A 17,948-nucleotide genomic window follows, 5' to 3' on the forward strand; every position below is an offset into this window, starting at 1 on the left:
TCTCACATGAACTGATGACAATTTAATCATCAGATGAACAGTGGAAACATTTTATGACAGTAGCAATAGATCACAATTCGGCTGGAGGTCAAGTGGTCACTTCAACAAGTGTTTATAAACATGGACAGAAGGCAGGTCACCCGCCCCTCTAACATCTGCCGACCATTAGCGACCCCCCGACAAAGTTGCGCGCACCTGTTTTGAACCTGCCGACAATATGCTTTCCAACCTGGTCGCGTGTAAGCACTCGAAACAGAGAGACTGGCTTTAGAGTTAACTTAATTGATTCTTTCCCAAAACAGCGTTACGTCAGCGGGTAGCGACGGTTTGTTTGTTCGGACAGACAGTATCCATGTACTTGGAGAATAAATATACTCTAAGGGTTTTCAAATGTATCTGTTTGTCGTAATGTTGGGTAGAGAGGAAAAATGAGAGGGACGATGAGAGGTAGAGGGTTTTGACATAAATGGTTTCTTTGGAGAGGGAATTTGTAATTGGTGGAAGATCAGATACTATTTCAGCAAAACAGGTTTTCATTGTACAGTTGTTGTGATGAAAAGAAAAGAAAACTATTGAAATAATAAACATATAATCCATACACACATATGCATACCCGGGTAGAACAGTTCTTGTGGGTACACCCGGATAGAACTGTTCTTGTCTGTATACGGGGATAGAACTGTTCTTGTGGGTACTCCCTGATAGAACTATTCTTTACGGTATACCCGGGTAGAACTGTTTTTGCAGGTATACGGGGATAGACCTGTTCTAGTGGATATACGGAGGAAAACCGGGTAGAATATGAACACAGGGTCCATGGCAAGACCCATCTGGTACTGGGTTGTCAGTTAGTAGTTTTATAATATTGATCAATGTGGTCACTGTAGGCCTTGAATCTTCATGATTCTGATTCCTGACTATTCAATATAAAAAGTATCCCCCAGCAGCTTCACACCAGTGCCTGTTCAGTATTTGTCTGTGCAGGGGCTGTGTCCTATACTGGGAACCGGATGGCCAAAAAGCATGACCCAGTACACCCCTGCTCATGACGTCAACCTAGGTTTGACTGGTTGTCATGTTATAGCTCATATGTTCCACACTGGGTCGTAAAACAACACATTACACCTAGATCTGCTATCAAAGTCTATCATCGACCATTTTCGGCTCCCGTTCTATCGCTCTTACACACACACACACACACACACACGCACACACACACGCACACACGCACACACGCACACAACGACACGCTTGTGAAGATGCAAGAACTCCACCAACATTGAAAAGGATCCCCAGTGAGATTCAGATTTCAGATGAGAAAATAAAAACATGATCTGTTTTTTTGCATTGAGGGATGATCAACAGGAACTGAAGACTAGCATGTCACCCATATGTATATAGAATGGTTACTTTCACGGGTTACAAATTTGTCTACCTGTTTCCATAGGTACCAGTTTGTAACACAAGGCCAAACACGCGTTTACACACACACGTCTTTTGTTGACCTGTGTTCTCCAATAGTTATCTTCACACTCGATAGTGAGCAATTGTGTTCTTAAAATATGCGGTTTTCGAATACATACACAACAGTTTAAGAGTCACTACTCTGACAAAATGAAGCTTGAAATATTCTTAATGCTTAACACCTAGTTGAGAAAACGTCCATACATAGTTGCTTTGAAGCGCTCGTTCCATCAGCGTTGTTCTGGTCATTGTCTTCAGGAGATCAGACAAGTCTCGTCTTTGAAGGAAACACTTTCTTGGTTTGACCATTGACCACACAATATATATTTCAACCAAGTGTCCACCACAATATACATGTGGGTACTCAGCCACCCGGCTTTATAGCAGACATTCTCGACAAGGTCACGCACATGTCACATACCATAAAAATACAACTTTGATGAAGCCGCCATTATGTTTTAGGGTCACTGTTGACCGTTACACTTGTGAATCACAGCGACACCGAATTGGACTGGTCCGTGTCTCCCATGCACTTAGCCCCATTAAAGCAGGCCTTGATCTCAGCTTAGGAATTTAAAACATCGTTTAAAATGTACGTATAAAATTGATCGTTTAATGCATACGTTGATATGATAAGACATACAGCTCGTTTAACACGACAGGTGAACGAAGTTCGACAGCTGGGAGTCGTAAAACGATGGTACCAAACAGTAAATACCATTACTGAGGGAATGCCGTCTTCGATGAATGGTTCTGGTGAGAATTCATTCATTATCAACTATGTGACATTTGTAGACATGTGTTACAGGCAATGCACACTGCCAGAATCCAGCTGTGAAAAGAGAGTTGTGTCTGAGGAGGGAGTTATGATGAGTAGAGTTCCTAGGTAGGCTGGTCGTAATTGAAGCGCTATGAACATAACACGCACCATGTGTCACCATGTATGCGTGAGTGACTGAGACTAGCGCCGCGCTTCATTATACATACTATCTCATGACACGGGCGTTGCGATAGTCCCGATTCCAAGTGTTCTCCGCAATGGTAATAAATGGACAAAAGCTAAAACTATATAGTCACTCAGTCTCAAACCTATATTGTAAACAAGCAGACGTAAATTCATCTTGTCAATATTCGGGGAATACCGAACTAGCTTAAAGACGGTTACCGATTTTGTGAAACCATCACGGGTAGAGGAATGGTACAGACAAAACAGGAAACAATCGAGACGAGTTGGAATTCGAACTCAAGGTGATAGATTTCTAAGGGACACAAATGGACAAAGCGTGGTCCCCTATGTTAAAATGTTCATGTAAACACACGCATACAATTTGAGAATGGGCGCAGGTTCGAGTCGCGTGTAACATAACGAAAACATTCCATATATCATTGAATTCGGAAATATTGTGGATTGCATAAAATCATACACTGTCGCTGGTTGATTTTGTTAGTGTGACAATGAAATCACCAAATGTAACAGTCATTAACGCTTATGAGCATGTGCACACATGGGTATCTTCAACATTCCTGTAAATAAAGCAGCGCATGCCACATTCCACTGGACGTTCATTTCATGTCTTGGAGCCCCTGGTTGTATCCAGGGGTCCCTCTGACACAGAAATACACAACACGGGTAAGTTTCAGACGTCCTAACATCTATATCTGCATGACTGTAAAGCAGTTTTGTTGTTTAAAGCCGCACTGGACCAGATAAACACGTGACCACGAACATATACACAGTTGGAATGCGATGATGTGCGTTAACCATGTCAGCCAATCTGACCACCCGATCTCAATCCTGTAAAGGATTCTTTTGGTCGAAAACGGCAAGAGACGGAAATGTTTGAGCTAAAATCAATAAGACCAGGCGTTCGGGCCAAAGGAAAGCGTGTCCTCTTATCCCAAACCATATAAGACCCTTACGTACTCACGCACAAAAGAGCTCATACCTTTCAAAATATACCTTAACCAAATCCTTATTCAGTTAACCTTTCTTTTCGTTAAAACAACACTCGTGTCAAGTTTATCCTTTGATAACCAAAGATAAATCTTCAACTAAATGTTTTGAAATTAAAACTCCCCACACCTTTCTATTTTCTATAGATTGAAGTTCCAAGCATACACGCTTCTGGCAAAATTCATCTTTTTCATGTCACCGCAATACGATTCGGGAGTAACCCGCCAGGTTCCATTGTAGCAGGGATCGGATACCACGCTGGTAGATGTCATTAATTACAAGTTAGACAGATTCTGCAATAAATGCCTCACAGAGGGAGAAACACCCACACCGAATCAATCAGAAACTCATATTTCCGTCAATGATCCGTGCAGTACTTCAAATGAAGGAGGGGCGTGACCAGGTAATTTGTTACCTATGTTGCTACCTACAGGTTAATTAATTGCCCAGGTAAGGGGTAGGATTAAATGGAGGAAACTTTGATGCTTCCGACAATATGTTTTGAAATTAATGACGCGTGAACGATTGCGGTATTGCGTCACGTATGGATTTTCTCAAGCGTTCATTATTGTTGACTGTTCTGGGACAAGGACACGCTATGACCTTATATTATATTTTAAGATATTCAAAATAAATCTTCACCAACAAATCCTTAAAACGGTTTAACATGTTTGAAAACATGGAGTCAGATTATTGAGAAACGCTGCTATTCGCAGTGTCTGTCACAAAGATGTTGTCTCAAATACTTCTCTACTGGAACTCTATGCATCGTGACAAATTGACAAGCCTCGGCGTGTGTTTGTGATGGATACCATCGGTGCTATAGGATTTCTTCGTATTCTGACACGCAAGTAGCATCTCTCTGGGCAACTCGTACTTGTGGTAGAACCGTACAGTCGACATATCATTGTGAAAATGCGTTAGGTTTACAGATTTAGAGGCTCGATGGAATGTCTGGGAATGTACCTGCAGGTTACAACTGCTGTGCCGCCGTATAGCTGGAACATTGTTGCGTGCCTCGTAAAACCTCGCCATAACTGCTGTGTACAGGCGGAATATGAGAATATGAACACTATGTGCTAGTGTGTAGAGGTGCATGGCCACTTTGGGCAATAATATACACCTTCCCCTGGTGCCAGGGTATCCGGGTGTCGAGACAAAACCCCTTCCATAATCTTAGGAAATACCCGAGTCCATTGTATGACACTTTCAGTACATTATGATGTACGACAAAAGATGGCTCCGTGACAAAGATATACAAACATACTGTGCTGTCAAAACAGGAAAATTGTTTGGCTTCGTAGTGAGTCAGTGGAAACACTCAATATATATATATCAATATCGGAGGTATATCAGGCATGGACAGTTGTTAGTTGTTTCCAAACAGTTCCTTCATGACGTCAAGGCACGATACAGGCTGCTTCAGATCGGGTTCTACGAATACGCTGAAGGTTGCATGTGAAGTGCCATGATTACTGGAAAAGCCTGCATGGGTGTGGATGTTTGCACCATGTGTACAAATGCTTTGTGGGTTTCACTCGATTTAGTTTTACGCCACACTCGGCAATATCCAAGCCATCTGGTGGCGGTCTGTAAATAATACCTGATCCAGACAATTCAGTGATGAACATCGAGAAATGGTGTTGGGATGCGTCAACCATGTCACCGAGTGAGTGATGGGTATTTACAGTTGTTCTGGTCATGTACCTGTACATTTGAGTGCATTTGGTGCACAAGAACCATTTTTGAGTATCTTTCACCGGTTCAGCAATTGTTTACAACAGATAGCCAGAACAGACTCGTAGTATATATATTTGCCTTAGCACTAGCGGGGGGCGTTTATTGCATCAAATGGTTCAAGTCCGTGGACATAGCATACAAACACATAGCTGTACAAAACTTGTGGGATTTCACACCAATCAGTAACATCAAGCATCAAGTCTTCAAACATTAATTTGCATTCACCCCTGCTTTCGATCCTCAGCACCTTCAGGGATTCACAGGATACAATTCATTTCAAGCATTACCTGGCATTAAAACAATCTTTTTTGGTTTTCAATCCTCACAAAAAAGGTTTAATTTAAAACATCTATAATGTTTTCCAATTATACATAAAATAATTTAGATAATTTATCCCTTCATATATTACGTTGTATATACACTATGTATAAAACAATTCATCCGTCTCGCTTTCTCTCACACACATATTTACATATTTATAAATAGTCAACAATGGTAAAAACAATAACAATGGATGATCCCTAGAAGCGGAGACAGCGTGTTCGTTTCTTCTCGCCAGCGGTCCACGACTTGGCCTTGGTGCGGAAGTGACGTAGATCAGAGGAGTAGTCCTCGTGCAGCATGGGAGTGTAGGTCTGGGGATCGCACAGGTTCTGGAGAAAACCAGTAAATCATTAGTATTTTTAAAAGCAAAATAAATTCAATACTTACTAAAACAGTAAATGTATCCAAATATATGGAACAGTTATTTAAAAAACTGAATTACTTGATGATCATTGGTACATACCTGGTGTTGTTCGAAGAAAGCCTTGTATCCACCCTCCAGGATGTAGATTTCAGGATAATAGAGTTTGGGGTAGTGTTCAGAGTTCATATTACGATCTTGAGAGCGAAGAAAACGCAACCTGGAAAACAAACCATAACACCATAAGAAACATCAAAGTGTGTGAAGCTTTCCGTATATTCTTGCAATATTCCAACACGTTGGAGTAGGACACGTTGTGTGATCCTGTTCGACACAGACATGATACATAGCACATGTTACATATTTACATAAAAATCTTACAGGGGGTGATATGACATGGAAAAAAGACTTACAAAGATGGGCCTCTCTTGGATGAAAACTCGCAGTGGAAGACAATGACACGTCGCTTGTTGGATGGGCCCATCTTTGTTGTTTCTTCCAGGAGTTCGTTGATCTGGTCATACGTGTACATGTTGACAGCACCCTGCGGGAGCAAAGGGAGATAACCGTCACTTCAGGTCAGGATAACATCAGTTGGGTAACCAACAATAGGATCGTTACAGGACAGCGAACGATTTATGGCCGACTTGCGTAATGGGATTTAGACGGATCAACGAGGAATGTTAAATATAGTTCTCAAAGGTAAAAACGCGTTAGAAGTTGACGTCAATTGAATTTGTGTTTGGATTGTTTATAGTACTTACAGTGATGTGACCTCCTTCGTACTCGTAAGGGTATCTGCAGTCGATGATGGCGTACTCGTCGACGGTATCAGCGTAGTGGCCGCAGAGGAGGTGGGCGATTGTGGTGGGGGACACAGCCTTAAGATCCTTGTGTTTTCCTTGCAGAAGGGGCAGGGCGTATGTCTGAAACAATAAGTATTAAATAATGACTTGTTTGAAACTTCACAAATACTTGTTAAGAAGTTCACAGAATGATCACAGGAACAGGAAGGCATTATGAGTATGGCCAGGTCAGTTACAGTGAATAGCTATTAGCAATATATACCTTGCTTCCGTCAGCGATGAGTTCAGCACTTTCTAGGCGTTCAACTGCTGCCTGGATTCTCAGTTGCTCGTGAGATGGAGGAGCAGGGGAGGGTGGCTGCTGTAACAACAAAAACAGAACATTACACTTGGGTCGACTGCGACATCCGAAACACGTCGGGCCATCTGACCTCAATCAAGCCCGGGTCTTACGTAAGAGACAGGAATTTGTGGCGATTTTAGGATGAAATGGCTGAGTTGGTTCAAACAGTTGGAGATTGGGGGCTACATCCCGGGGCTCTCACTGAGCTCCTATGGTAACGAGCTATGGAAACACGGACAGGGGTGCGTGATTTCCCTGAATACTGCGGGTAGTTTCTTTGATACCCAACACGAGACGCAAGCCTTTGATATCCACCTCTCAAACAGTGGCTAGAAAATTACACATTTTAAGCTCGCTTTGCCTCATTAATTTGTCGAATTGGGACGAGATATCTTCCTGAAATGAGCTCGGGGATAGCTGAGACTGCTATTTAAGGACGCCACACACGAATCCCCATGTCTGTTTGTGGTGTTAATTTTATTCTAAATATAAAGGAATCGGATTTACCTGAGGAACGGCGTTTTCCTCTCCAGACAGTCTAAGCCTCCTCATCTTGTTGGGTCTACGGATGGGACGACATTCAGCGTCGTAGGGGGATGTGTTTTGGCACTGGAACAACTTCTTCCTCATGTCCAGGGAGTTGCATCGTCGTAATGGGGTTCTGATGGAGAAGTCGTTGCCGTTTTGTGTGAGGGACTGGTTGGTCAGAGATTCCAAGGGGAGCATGCCGAAATCCATATCTTCGGACTGAAAAGCAACAGGAACAGCATGTTGAAATACTTCTTCTCGACAAGAAGCGTTGTAAAAAACGCATTAGTAAATCTCATTGACAGGTAATACAGGTATGGTCATTCGCTTGTAAAGTCTGAACACAATAGGTATTCATCTTGTTTTGTGCCAACAGACGTTAGGTGGGATTACATCAACAAGCACAATTTACAACCTATAGTGGAACACTAGCAATGAGTTTCGTCGTCACAGAATGAACAATCTTTTCAAACACTGGACACGTTATTGGCTATTTGTCAACGTGTTTTGTATAACACCCTTAGAAAGGTGACTGATCCTAGCAAGTGTGAAATTAAGTACCTTGCTGAATTCGCCGAGACTGTGACTGGTGTCATCATCAATACTAATATATCCAGATGTCACCGAACCGGGGCTGTTGAGGAAGATGTCGGCTGCGTCCATCTCGCAGTCGTCGAAGTCCAGCATCATGTTGATTCGAGAAGCTGAAGAAAATTCGCTGATGTTACTCATGGTCAGAAACAACTCTCTGAAAAGCCGATGGAAGAGTGTGGCAGCCTACACGTCTGTAATGTCCGGGAGCCACCTGCTTCCAGTGCGGACGACACAAAGATATTGATGTGAAGACGACAATGACAAGACTATGAGCAGACGACAGTTGACAACAATAGAGGTGACGGACGACAGGAAGTGGCCCAGGTCGTGTTAACACAGACTGACCCCGAGACGCAACAATATTTGTCCCTTATCGGACCGGTGTTTGGAAAGGCTTGCGCCCCTGAAGAGCCCTTCTCAGTAGTAAATCTGGTTATCCCCTACCCCAGGGCTCGTACCCGAAGTGAGACGAAAACTATCGAAGACACTACAGTTGGTCCGCCGGAGGGACAGCTTGGCTGCGAAAACCGACGGTGCGAGATTCTTTCAGTCCTTGGGGAGACGATTGTCACTGCATAAACTATGTAGACATACGTTCAATAGACAGGATGCGCCTAAGGTTCAACACACTGTCTAGTCTAGTCACTATGGCACAGACTGTTTGATCCTCTATACAGCTACGGTAATTAGCTAATCTGTTGCTAATCTATTCAAGACTTGAATACAAAGGAATTCTAATTAACCTATCAAGCAACAGATTTATGATGACCTCGGGATTTTCTAAAGATCAGCCAGAATTTGAAAGAAAGTATGATTGGAATAAATCTGGTGACCTTACAAGATTTTCTAAATATAGATCCAGCGTAATGTTACATCGGAACCCATCAATCTAAGGTCGTTCCCCTAAGGTTTATCCTGAACAATCTTCCTGTTCATAACAACAGAACGCACACAGACCCGAGGCAAAATTCAACTTGAAAATCAAACCAAACACTGACCCTAAAGATCTGACCTTTCCCCGCTACATACCTGACCAGTGTGTAAAGATAAACATGTTTGTGTTACCTAATCAAGGGGCTCGAAGCGAGTTCACTAACCTCGGGTGAAGCAGGATTTGCCATATAATCATATAAACATCCGCATGATAGGACATGGTAGATAGTGCACGCTATAAGACTGAATATGAATTGATAGTTGCAACAATAAACCTTACACACATCCTTCTCCCACCACGTTCAGTTCTAAATCAGCTTATGGATCTTACATAAACCCAAGCAAGCTTACGCCGATTGCCCAAGCGGTTGCTATTGTTCAACTTTTCCCCGACTCTTTTTATGTAAATTGTTAGAAAGTTGACAGAAAAATATGCTATTCTCTCTGTGAAATATGAAAAAAGTATCTTAGTAAATCGTTTAGGCTTTAACCCACTTCCGGTTTGTCGCTGCCAACGATGCATTCTTCAGTTAACACAGTAAACTAACGCAATTCTAAAGAAGAGTTGGAAACTGTCAGAACTGACTGTAGCAATGTAGCCTTACCTTCACACATCGTGTTGAAATGCTAATAAGATATCCCAGACAGAAGAAGCGTCACAAGTTGGAAAAATAATCCTCAATATCGTTGGTAACACAGACAGTTGTTGAGCTCGAGATGTTGTCCGAATGAAAGCACAAGGCAAGTGATGCTACCCCATCAGTCCAACGGAGTATATATGCCACCAGCGTACCAATTTCACACCTTCCGTCGTCTGCTCATCTTCCAGCAATTTCATTGGCTGACGCATCGCTGAATATATGCAAATGACTACCCTTCACCCAGGCCGTGTGACGTAAGCAGCCAGCGAAGCATAATCGGCTTCTTGACAGGGGCCGCCCCTTTCTGTCGCCTCGTGACGACTGGTCAGCAATCAGCAAACGACACGGATGAGTGAAGACTGGTCACCCGTCACACCTGACTGCGCTTCAACGATGACCATATCTCATTGTCCAGACATAGTTTGCACGGACATTAATGGACCCTGATAATTATGTTACATCAGAGTGCCCTCGGACAAAAGGTCATAGATTGACCCCTTTCGGACGTAGTTAGGACACCAACCCTCCAAACTGGGTGAATTTTGTTAACGTGTTGTTGATGGTCAGTTGACATTGACTCGGTGGCACTTTTACGTGTGAGAAGTGGTCAGTTTGGGGGCTGCAGCAGATCAGGTCGGCCAACATGGTCGAGAATGGACGATGATACTATTTGTATGGATTAACTACATGATGTTTGAAGTGTTCTCCAAAAGCAGGAAGAAACCTCACATATTTTCAAAACAATTCTAGTCCGAACTAAGCTGATACGATTTAGTCATACGATATAAGAATAACCTCCCAAAAAGACGTTGCTATCCACAGAACGTGTCATGTATCATGCTCGGCTAACTTCTGAACGCCTTTCAAAAACGTCGATATACGATTCATATATATATTCATACATAAAATTCTTCAAAGGCATTTAGAAGTTGGTGAGGTAATACAAGACACTATTATGGATGACAACTTCTTAACGTCGTGTTAAAAGAATTAAAGAAGTTGTCATCCATAATAGTGTCTTGTATTAATATTCATACATAACCTCTTCAAACTGTAAATGATTTCTAAATACATGAAACTGGAATCACTTTAACAATGAATAAGTGTCTGTCTGTGTAAGTCACATGACGTTATTACATCGTTGGTATAAACATTTGGAAATAGAGTCACACAAACAAAACATCTTAGGAAACTGTATCAAGTGGTCGCATTAGAAAACCTTTGAACTTTCATATAGCAAAGCAAGTAAGATTAATTTGGCTATGTTACAAATTAAAAATGAGCGAAAACTTCCGCCTCTCGTGTTTAGTATGTATTGAAATCTATTACATATGTTTGTAGGTCAATTGGGAAGGTCTAACAGGTGTGTTGAACATATTCATGCATGTTTGTGATACACTTGTGTTTCTAGCAAGATGAGTATTGTCATAACATAACTAGGTTGGAGCCATCTTTTGAGTGCAATGATCAGGCCACAATAGAAGTTTGTATTACACTATGGCACAAGGAGCTACGACTGTGCGATGTAATGTTTTAGTGTTGTTTACATGGAGACGATGATGTACATGAAGGCATTAATATTTGCAGCTGATGTCGTTTCCTCGTGAATTTATAGTTACGTTTAATGTGTATGGTGTATTGTACATTCGATATGTACATATCTATAGACTTTCGCACTCGTATCAATACACACAGGATATGTCACATACTTGTTAAGACATGGAAGGAGATTACACCTGCAATTTATAACAACACGTGTACATCATGAATCATTATACAGTTTCCTTGTATATTTCACAACGCAATAAATCACACTGTAGAAAACCCTAGTTGTTATGTAAGTGTATATTTATAAGGACCCATGTTAGAATGATTACGTATATATTTGAAGAGGCAATCAACATGTTTGCATTTATTACAGGAAACGAACCCAACTTTGAAATCGACAACTAAACAAACAAGTTGATAATCAATCAACATCGGACGTGGTAAAACGTGCGCGACAAGGGGTACATTTCAAGCTAATTAATTTAACAGGTGCGCGTGTACTACCGTTTCGCTTCTTCGGTAACAAGATATATCCTTGGCTTGGGCGTCCCTACATCTTTTATTACCTTGATCTTTCAAACTGACCGATATTGACGGTATGCGTATTAATTTATGCCTTCAGTTTTAATTCCTATGTTAATTTGCAGATTTATGTTTCATTATTACTGTTTTTGTAACAAGGGAACAACTGTACGTGAATTCCATCTGCATTTTAATATCACTTTTTCACGAAAATGTAGTTACGATGTTTGCGATTTGTCTGGGGTTATATTTAGTGACTGTTAGCCCTATCTATTGATTAAAGTTTCATCTTGTTTACTAAATCTTCTAGAAAATATTATGGTCGATAAAGTTTAATGTTTGTTTTTTGGGTTGACTTGAAATATAAGCCAGCTGTAAGTACAGTCTGTTGCTGTGAAACAAACACGACTCAGTTGATCTCTCGTTATGTTGTATTGTCCTGCTGTTGTTTGCGTCAATGTTTGTTTATTACAAAGATCACACGTGACGGTCACGCTGTCTACAGACACGCTGGACATTTCTAAATATTTTATGTTAGTATTAGAAATGAGTTTGAAAGTGTTGACACTGATTTTAGACTTCTAACACGATTAAACCGAGTATCCGTACATATACATTTCTTACAAACCACAACGCAGTATCAAATTCTTCACCATTTCATTCTTCACCAAATCAATAGAAGACATTCTCCAAACATATTTGACATATATTAGGAATAATTCAAGTGTAATATAAACATGTACACCTATAATATTGATGAAACATTGTTCCTTCACATTGAATAATAAAACCGAATCCTTTGTAAAACTGTCACAGTGCCCCGGTCAAGTGTTTGGGAATAGATATCAAAAAGACTTGTTAGTGTGAATCTGCATATAGCGATGTAAGTATGAAAAAGACGTGGTTATGTCTTGTAGTTTGACAGAAAACTCTTCACAGAGAAACCAGGTTTCCTCCAAGCTTGGTCTTAAAGTTGGATTGTATGACGCTTCAACGAATTGTGTTAGTGAGTTAATGCCGCTTTGCGCAGCAAAATGTATTCTACACGCCTTTCTGAACTGACATAGAACACAACATAGAACACAGTATCTGATGCATAATGACGTTCCCAATCCTCCATATATGCCGCATTTCTTCGGCGCAAAACATTCTTTAAAGTAGTCACACAAGCTTAAACAGCTTAGATCGGTTTTAAGTCGTACACTTCAAAGATACATGCTTAGATTAAGTCAATATTAATTCTACAGTGTTGTTGTTATATGCAATAGAAATACACTGCCAGAATACTAAATGGTTGTAGCTGTATTGGGCTTAACTCTTAGTGGAGGTTCGTGAGAAAGAAGTGGCCTTTGATGGGAGGATAAGAGTGACTAAAGGGTGAGGTGACTAAAGTTAGTGTTTGCCCCTAATCCCAAGTTATCGGCCATATTAAACGGAGATTATGTCACACAGACATTATCCATGTGACTATAGGTCGTCTCTTGTCTGGCAGCCAGGGCTGGGTGAAATAGCCCTGCACTGCGTTTATCGCTGATATTAGTTATTTGACTAAAGATAGAAATAAAAATTAATGTCAGTCGGTTCCAGAATTCATTTTGAGAAAGGGAGACAGTGAAGACAATATGAGTGATAAATATTTTTAATGTACATTTTTTGCGCATTAAATGTTTACAACGCAAATACACAGAAAATATGTTTTTGGTTAGATTGAGCTGCTAATATTATATCCCCCTAAGCCTTTAATTAAATATGCTATCGGACAATAAAATTTATTTTAACTTTTAGAGTAGGAAAAACATGTCACAACGTATTCAGTGTAGTGTAAGCTTACAATCCGGACCCTGCAATCGTTGTAAATGTTATTTGTCTTCTGCGGACATGTGCTGTGTATATAAAACAGTATTTCTGTTAAATCCTGTTTAAGTTGTTGTAAATATTATCGTAGTCTTCTGTATACATACACTGTGTATATAACAGTAAATCTGTTAAGACCATTTTTATGTTTGCGTACTGACTTTAATCCGACATGACGATTATTAATCTCTCGTTAACAGAAGCAATATTTACTCTGCCAGGACCAAGTGTTTGTTTGTTTATACCGTTGTAGTTTATTTGAACGATGGCGTGCTCGGCTGCATGGCCACAATACTGACATCGGGGAAAGTATGTAAACAAATTAATTCACATGAACTAAGTAAGCTGACAGATTAAAAATAACGTAAACGGACAGATTTTATTTGGTTTGGTGTTTGTGTTATTTCACGGGTAAGTGCCTGTTTGTACTTACACAGACTACCCATTACATATCATGGCTGACACTTTTAACCTACTCGTCTGAATATTGGTATATTTTAGAAATGCGTTTCTGTTATACATTGATGCTTGTAGACAAAATTGTACAAGACTTACATTTTCAGTATTGTTTATAACTAAAGTACGATGTGCATGTGTACCAATGTATTTTTCAAGTTACCATCTCTTCCAATGTTTATATGATATGAGGAAGAAATATTGCTGACGTGTTGATGTGTGGCTAAATCGGGATCCCCGAATGTTCTCGAATTGTGAAATGGAAGTCTTGTTCCAAGAAAATTATGAATCATAGTTAATAGGATACAAAACACGCATCACGCTTTATTTAATACAAAACAGTATCATTTGAAACAATGAAACATTTAACCTGGGTAAACAGTTTATTTTCACTTTGTTATTTTTCATTCGCCTATTTGGCATTCTGTAATTAAATGTCGGACTTTCATGGAAGTGATTTTTATGACATTACCATCGTCTGTTTGTAAACAATGATAAATAAAAAGATAAATATAAAACATTAAAAAGCATCGCTATAAAACCATAAACATGTCCGTGCAGATTTTAAAGGGATTAACTCACACAATTAACAAGATTAAACAACAACAGTGAAATAAACGCAAGGATTGAAATCAACAACTGCCAAACATATCAGAACAACTGTCCTCAAGCAACCCATATTAATGTGACACTTTTATATATGTTTTTCTTCTGGGGATTGATACACTTCAGAGCATGGCTGTAACGTATTCCATAGTGACGCATCAAGATTATTATTCACTATCCTAGATGGTTTGAATCTGTAATGTTTATAAGTGTTGTCACCACCCGGTTGTCGATGCCACATCGACATATATGTTTTGTTCATGCGTATATAATTGTATTGTAAGAGTAGACGATGTTTGTTCTGTCTTATAATAGATGCTTGAATACAACCATATCTACAAGCATTTGAGTAAGCAATAAGAAAAGATCTTGAACCTTATCACCCGTTATCATGGTTGATTTTCGGCAATGCTTTTGAGGTATATCTATTTTGCGTTTCAGGATAATGGAATTAATTTCGGCAGTTAATCTACATTGAACAAGTTTCGATGTATCAGTTTACTGATCGAATTGGAACTATTCATCTGAACTGGATACTGTTTGGAGGTTTTGCTCGATTCTAGTATTGTTGTACCAACCGTTTACATAAGTGATATTCTTCACAAGAGATTATGTTTTTCAAAGAAGAGCGAATATCGAGAACGTGTTTCGGTACGTGCTAAGCTAGATCGGCTGTTAAACAAAATGCTAATTCTCAATTATTATAGGATGAAGCAGAAATATAAACGATGTTAATTCCAACTTTTGTTTCCCCCAATCCTGGCCAGCAGGGGTAGCTGGGCTAGATGTACCCGACTTTGATGTGAGTGCACAGAGAACAGATACATTTCTAATCTGGGATTAACGTATTAACTAGCGTTGTTTGTTACCCCACAACGGAAGTAACGTTTTCTATGCTGACTCTCAGTATAACTGAATCTAAAAATATTGTGTTGCATGAAATAAATTAGTTAATCTTTTGACGTTGGCGAATGTTGCCTACAATAACTAACCTTAATCAAATATTTATTTTTCCGTCATAAACACGGGGCAAAAGAACGTAAACACTGGAAAATTGGATGTGATCAAAGAATTACCAACGCTAAACAAAAGTTGCTTGGATGTTACAATCCCTGAAATAATGCAACGTTAAGGTATATTACAACCATGATCCACGAGTCAAGTATATTAACAACGAATACATGTTCCATATTCTTTTCTATATGGGCTCAATAACACATAGTTTTTATACTTTCGCTTTCCCAGTCTCAGTCTCCCACATCTTGCGTGGGACTAACATGAGTCAGGTATGAAGATACCTTTTAATATATCATTTCAATTAATATGTGATATTATTACTACTAAATATTTGTTTTATTTGTTTCATAAAAGGACATCAGTCCTGTCATATTAAGGTTGTATATGTTGTACATGGTGACATCGTTATGTTTCATGTCTGCACCGATGAGGTGTTTTTGTACTCATAGGCCCGTGGCCTCGCAATACTGGAAATAAAGATGCTACATATTGGTGCTGTATTGATTACACTTTCCATCAACACTCAAATGATTATTTTAGGATGTCACCGCAATTTCATCTCTCTATGTTGTACAGGAGAGGTGTTTGAATCAGTCCCTGACTTCTTCACCGATCCCCATTTCTTCATTTCGAAAGAAGAAAATATGTTTAAACTACATTTCATCAACTGATATTTAAAAAGGACACACTGCACATTTTTGTTAGGTTTCGTTAATAGGTAGATAAAAATTATTAAGTTTGCTGTCTGGCGAAGTCATGTCTAGTGGGACATAGTGTCAGACAAGGCGTCCAAACTGACCCCTTCAAAATGACACGTCAGTCAATATATTTTACAGAAAACCCTTCCTGTGTCTCAACATCACAAAATTACTCTGACCGTGCAACAAGATGGCTCACATGTCATAAATCACCGTCAGGACCACAATTACTAGAGTTAGTGGTGATTGTTCGCCACGACGTCGGAATCGCTTCCCAGACAAATCTGAATGTCTATCTTGTCTGATAAACCCAAACATGGCCGACAGTCTGTACAGTCTGACATATCAGACGTCTGTACATAAAAACTGTACTTGTCGTTTGTTAAAATGATTAGAATGAGAAACACACGCTGTAGATGCCAAAGTATTTAATATGTAACTTGCTATCGCTTAAAGTTCCATGTGCAATGTATAATAAAGTTATCTGATGATTGTTTTGAATATATCTCTACATCATTCGTGAAATTCAGACTGGTAGACAAACTGTTCATTGCACATGAGGGATTTTGAAATGTTTTGCATTATTTTGTACATATATCTCGTTGTTACTGTTAGTGAATCGATACAATCACAATTGATAATGTTGAATGTACGATGCATGACATTTATCAGCTAGTAAGCAGGAGCCGTCACGGGTTGAACATTTTGTATTACATTAACACTATTTACAGCGCGTATTGCATTTTACGGATGTCTGGGCTGGATGGAACGTCGCGTCTATCCATCAAACATATGTTACAACTGTATCATATTAACTATATAGTTAGATTATCCAATCATATACGTATTTATCTATACGGTAATATGTTAAAAAGACGGAGTATATATGGGGGTCAACGCCACCAGTTTGGATTATCCATACTAAACATCCCAAAAGTCTTAATTATTTTTCTTTAATGAATAATAATAGATTTGTGAGATTTAACGGATGCATACATTCCTATAGCTCCAGATGAAAAGATCATAAATATTTTTTGTCCATAAAAATCGCTTATGTTTTTTTACCCTCGCTTGGTTAATAAAATGCGTTATTGTATATGCGAGTAATGATTATTCTCGTCCCGTGGGTGGAGTAATTACCCCGGCACCCTGATGTCTGGCTCAAGCTACGAAGGCTCACACCCTCAATACGTGACATCACTCTGTTGTTGCACGTCAGCATTAGACAGTTGTATTTACACACACAACCTTGAGCACAAATATTTCCTTATTAAGATTTTATTAGTTAAAATTGAATTGCCTGACTCACTGTTAATGTTTGAAACACAGCTCCCCTGCAGTATGCACAACACTACATCATAGCTGTGATAGTCATGATGAGGTTTCTACATGTGTACAAACTGTACTAAACCATTATCCGGCCTTAAGATAAATATATTGCTAGAAAGTATCATATTTAATGTAAAATTATGTCACGCTATGTTTCTTTAATAAATACAATTTCTTAATCTTCTGAAATTTGAAATTTCCAAGAAGTAGGAATAGTTTTCTAAGGGAAT

General features: G+C 39.5%; 1 protein-coding gene across 1 annotated transcript; it reads right to left on the reverse strand.

Moving 5' to 3' along the window:
- Window positions 1-5,482: 5,482 nt before the first annotated feature.
- LOC137266345 (M-phase inducer phosphatase-like) lies at window positions 5,483-9,662 on the reverse strand. Its single transcript, XM_067801831.1, has 8 exons — window positions 9,653-9,662; window positions 8,082-8,224; window positions 7,500-7,739; window positions 6,912-7,010; window positions 6,608-6,769; window positions 6,257-6,387; window positions 5,946-6,063; window positions 5,483-5,811 (listed from the first exon to the last, which is right to left on the reverse strand). The coding sequence occupies exons 1-8, from the start codon at window positions 9,660-9,662 to the stop codon at window positions 5,680-5,682; spliced, it is 1,035 nt and encodes a 344-aa protein (XP_067657932.1). The 3' UTR covers window positions 5,483-5,679.
- Window positions 9,663-17,948: the final 8,286 nt, after the last annotated feature.

The sequence above is a fragment of the Haliotis asinina genome, chromosome 15, assembly GCF_037392515.1.
Source record: "Haliotis asinina isolate JCU_RB_2024 chromosome 15, JCU_Hal_asi_v2, whole genome shotgun sequence".
In the NCBI taxonomy this organism is placed as follows: domain Eukaryota; kingdom Metazoa; phylum Mollusca; class Gastropoda; order Lepetellida; family Haliotidae; genus Haliotis; species Haliotis asinina.

Coding starts and splice junctions, on each gene's coding strand:
- LOC137266345 (XM_067801831.1), bottom strand. Junction 7,740..8,081: donor GTCTCGGCGAATTCAGCAAG/GTACTTAATTTC, acceptor GTTGCTTTTCAG/TCCGAAGATATGGATTTCGG. Junction 6,388..6,607: donor ACGAAGGAGGTCACATCACT/GTAAGTACTATA, acceptor TTGCTCCCGCAG/GGTGCTGTCAACATGTACAC.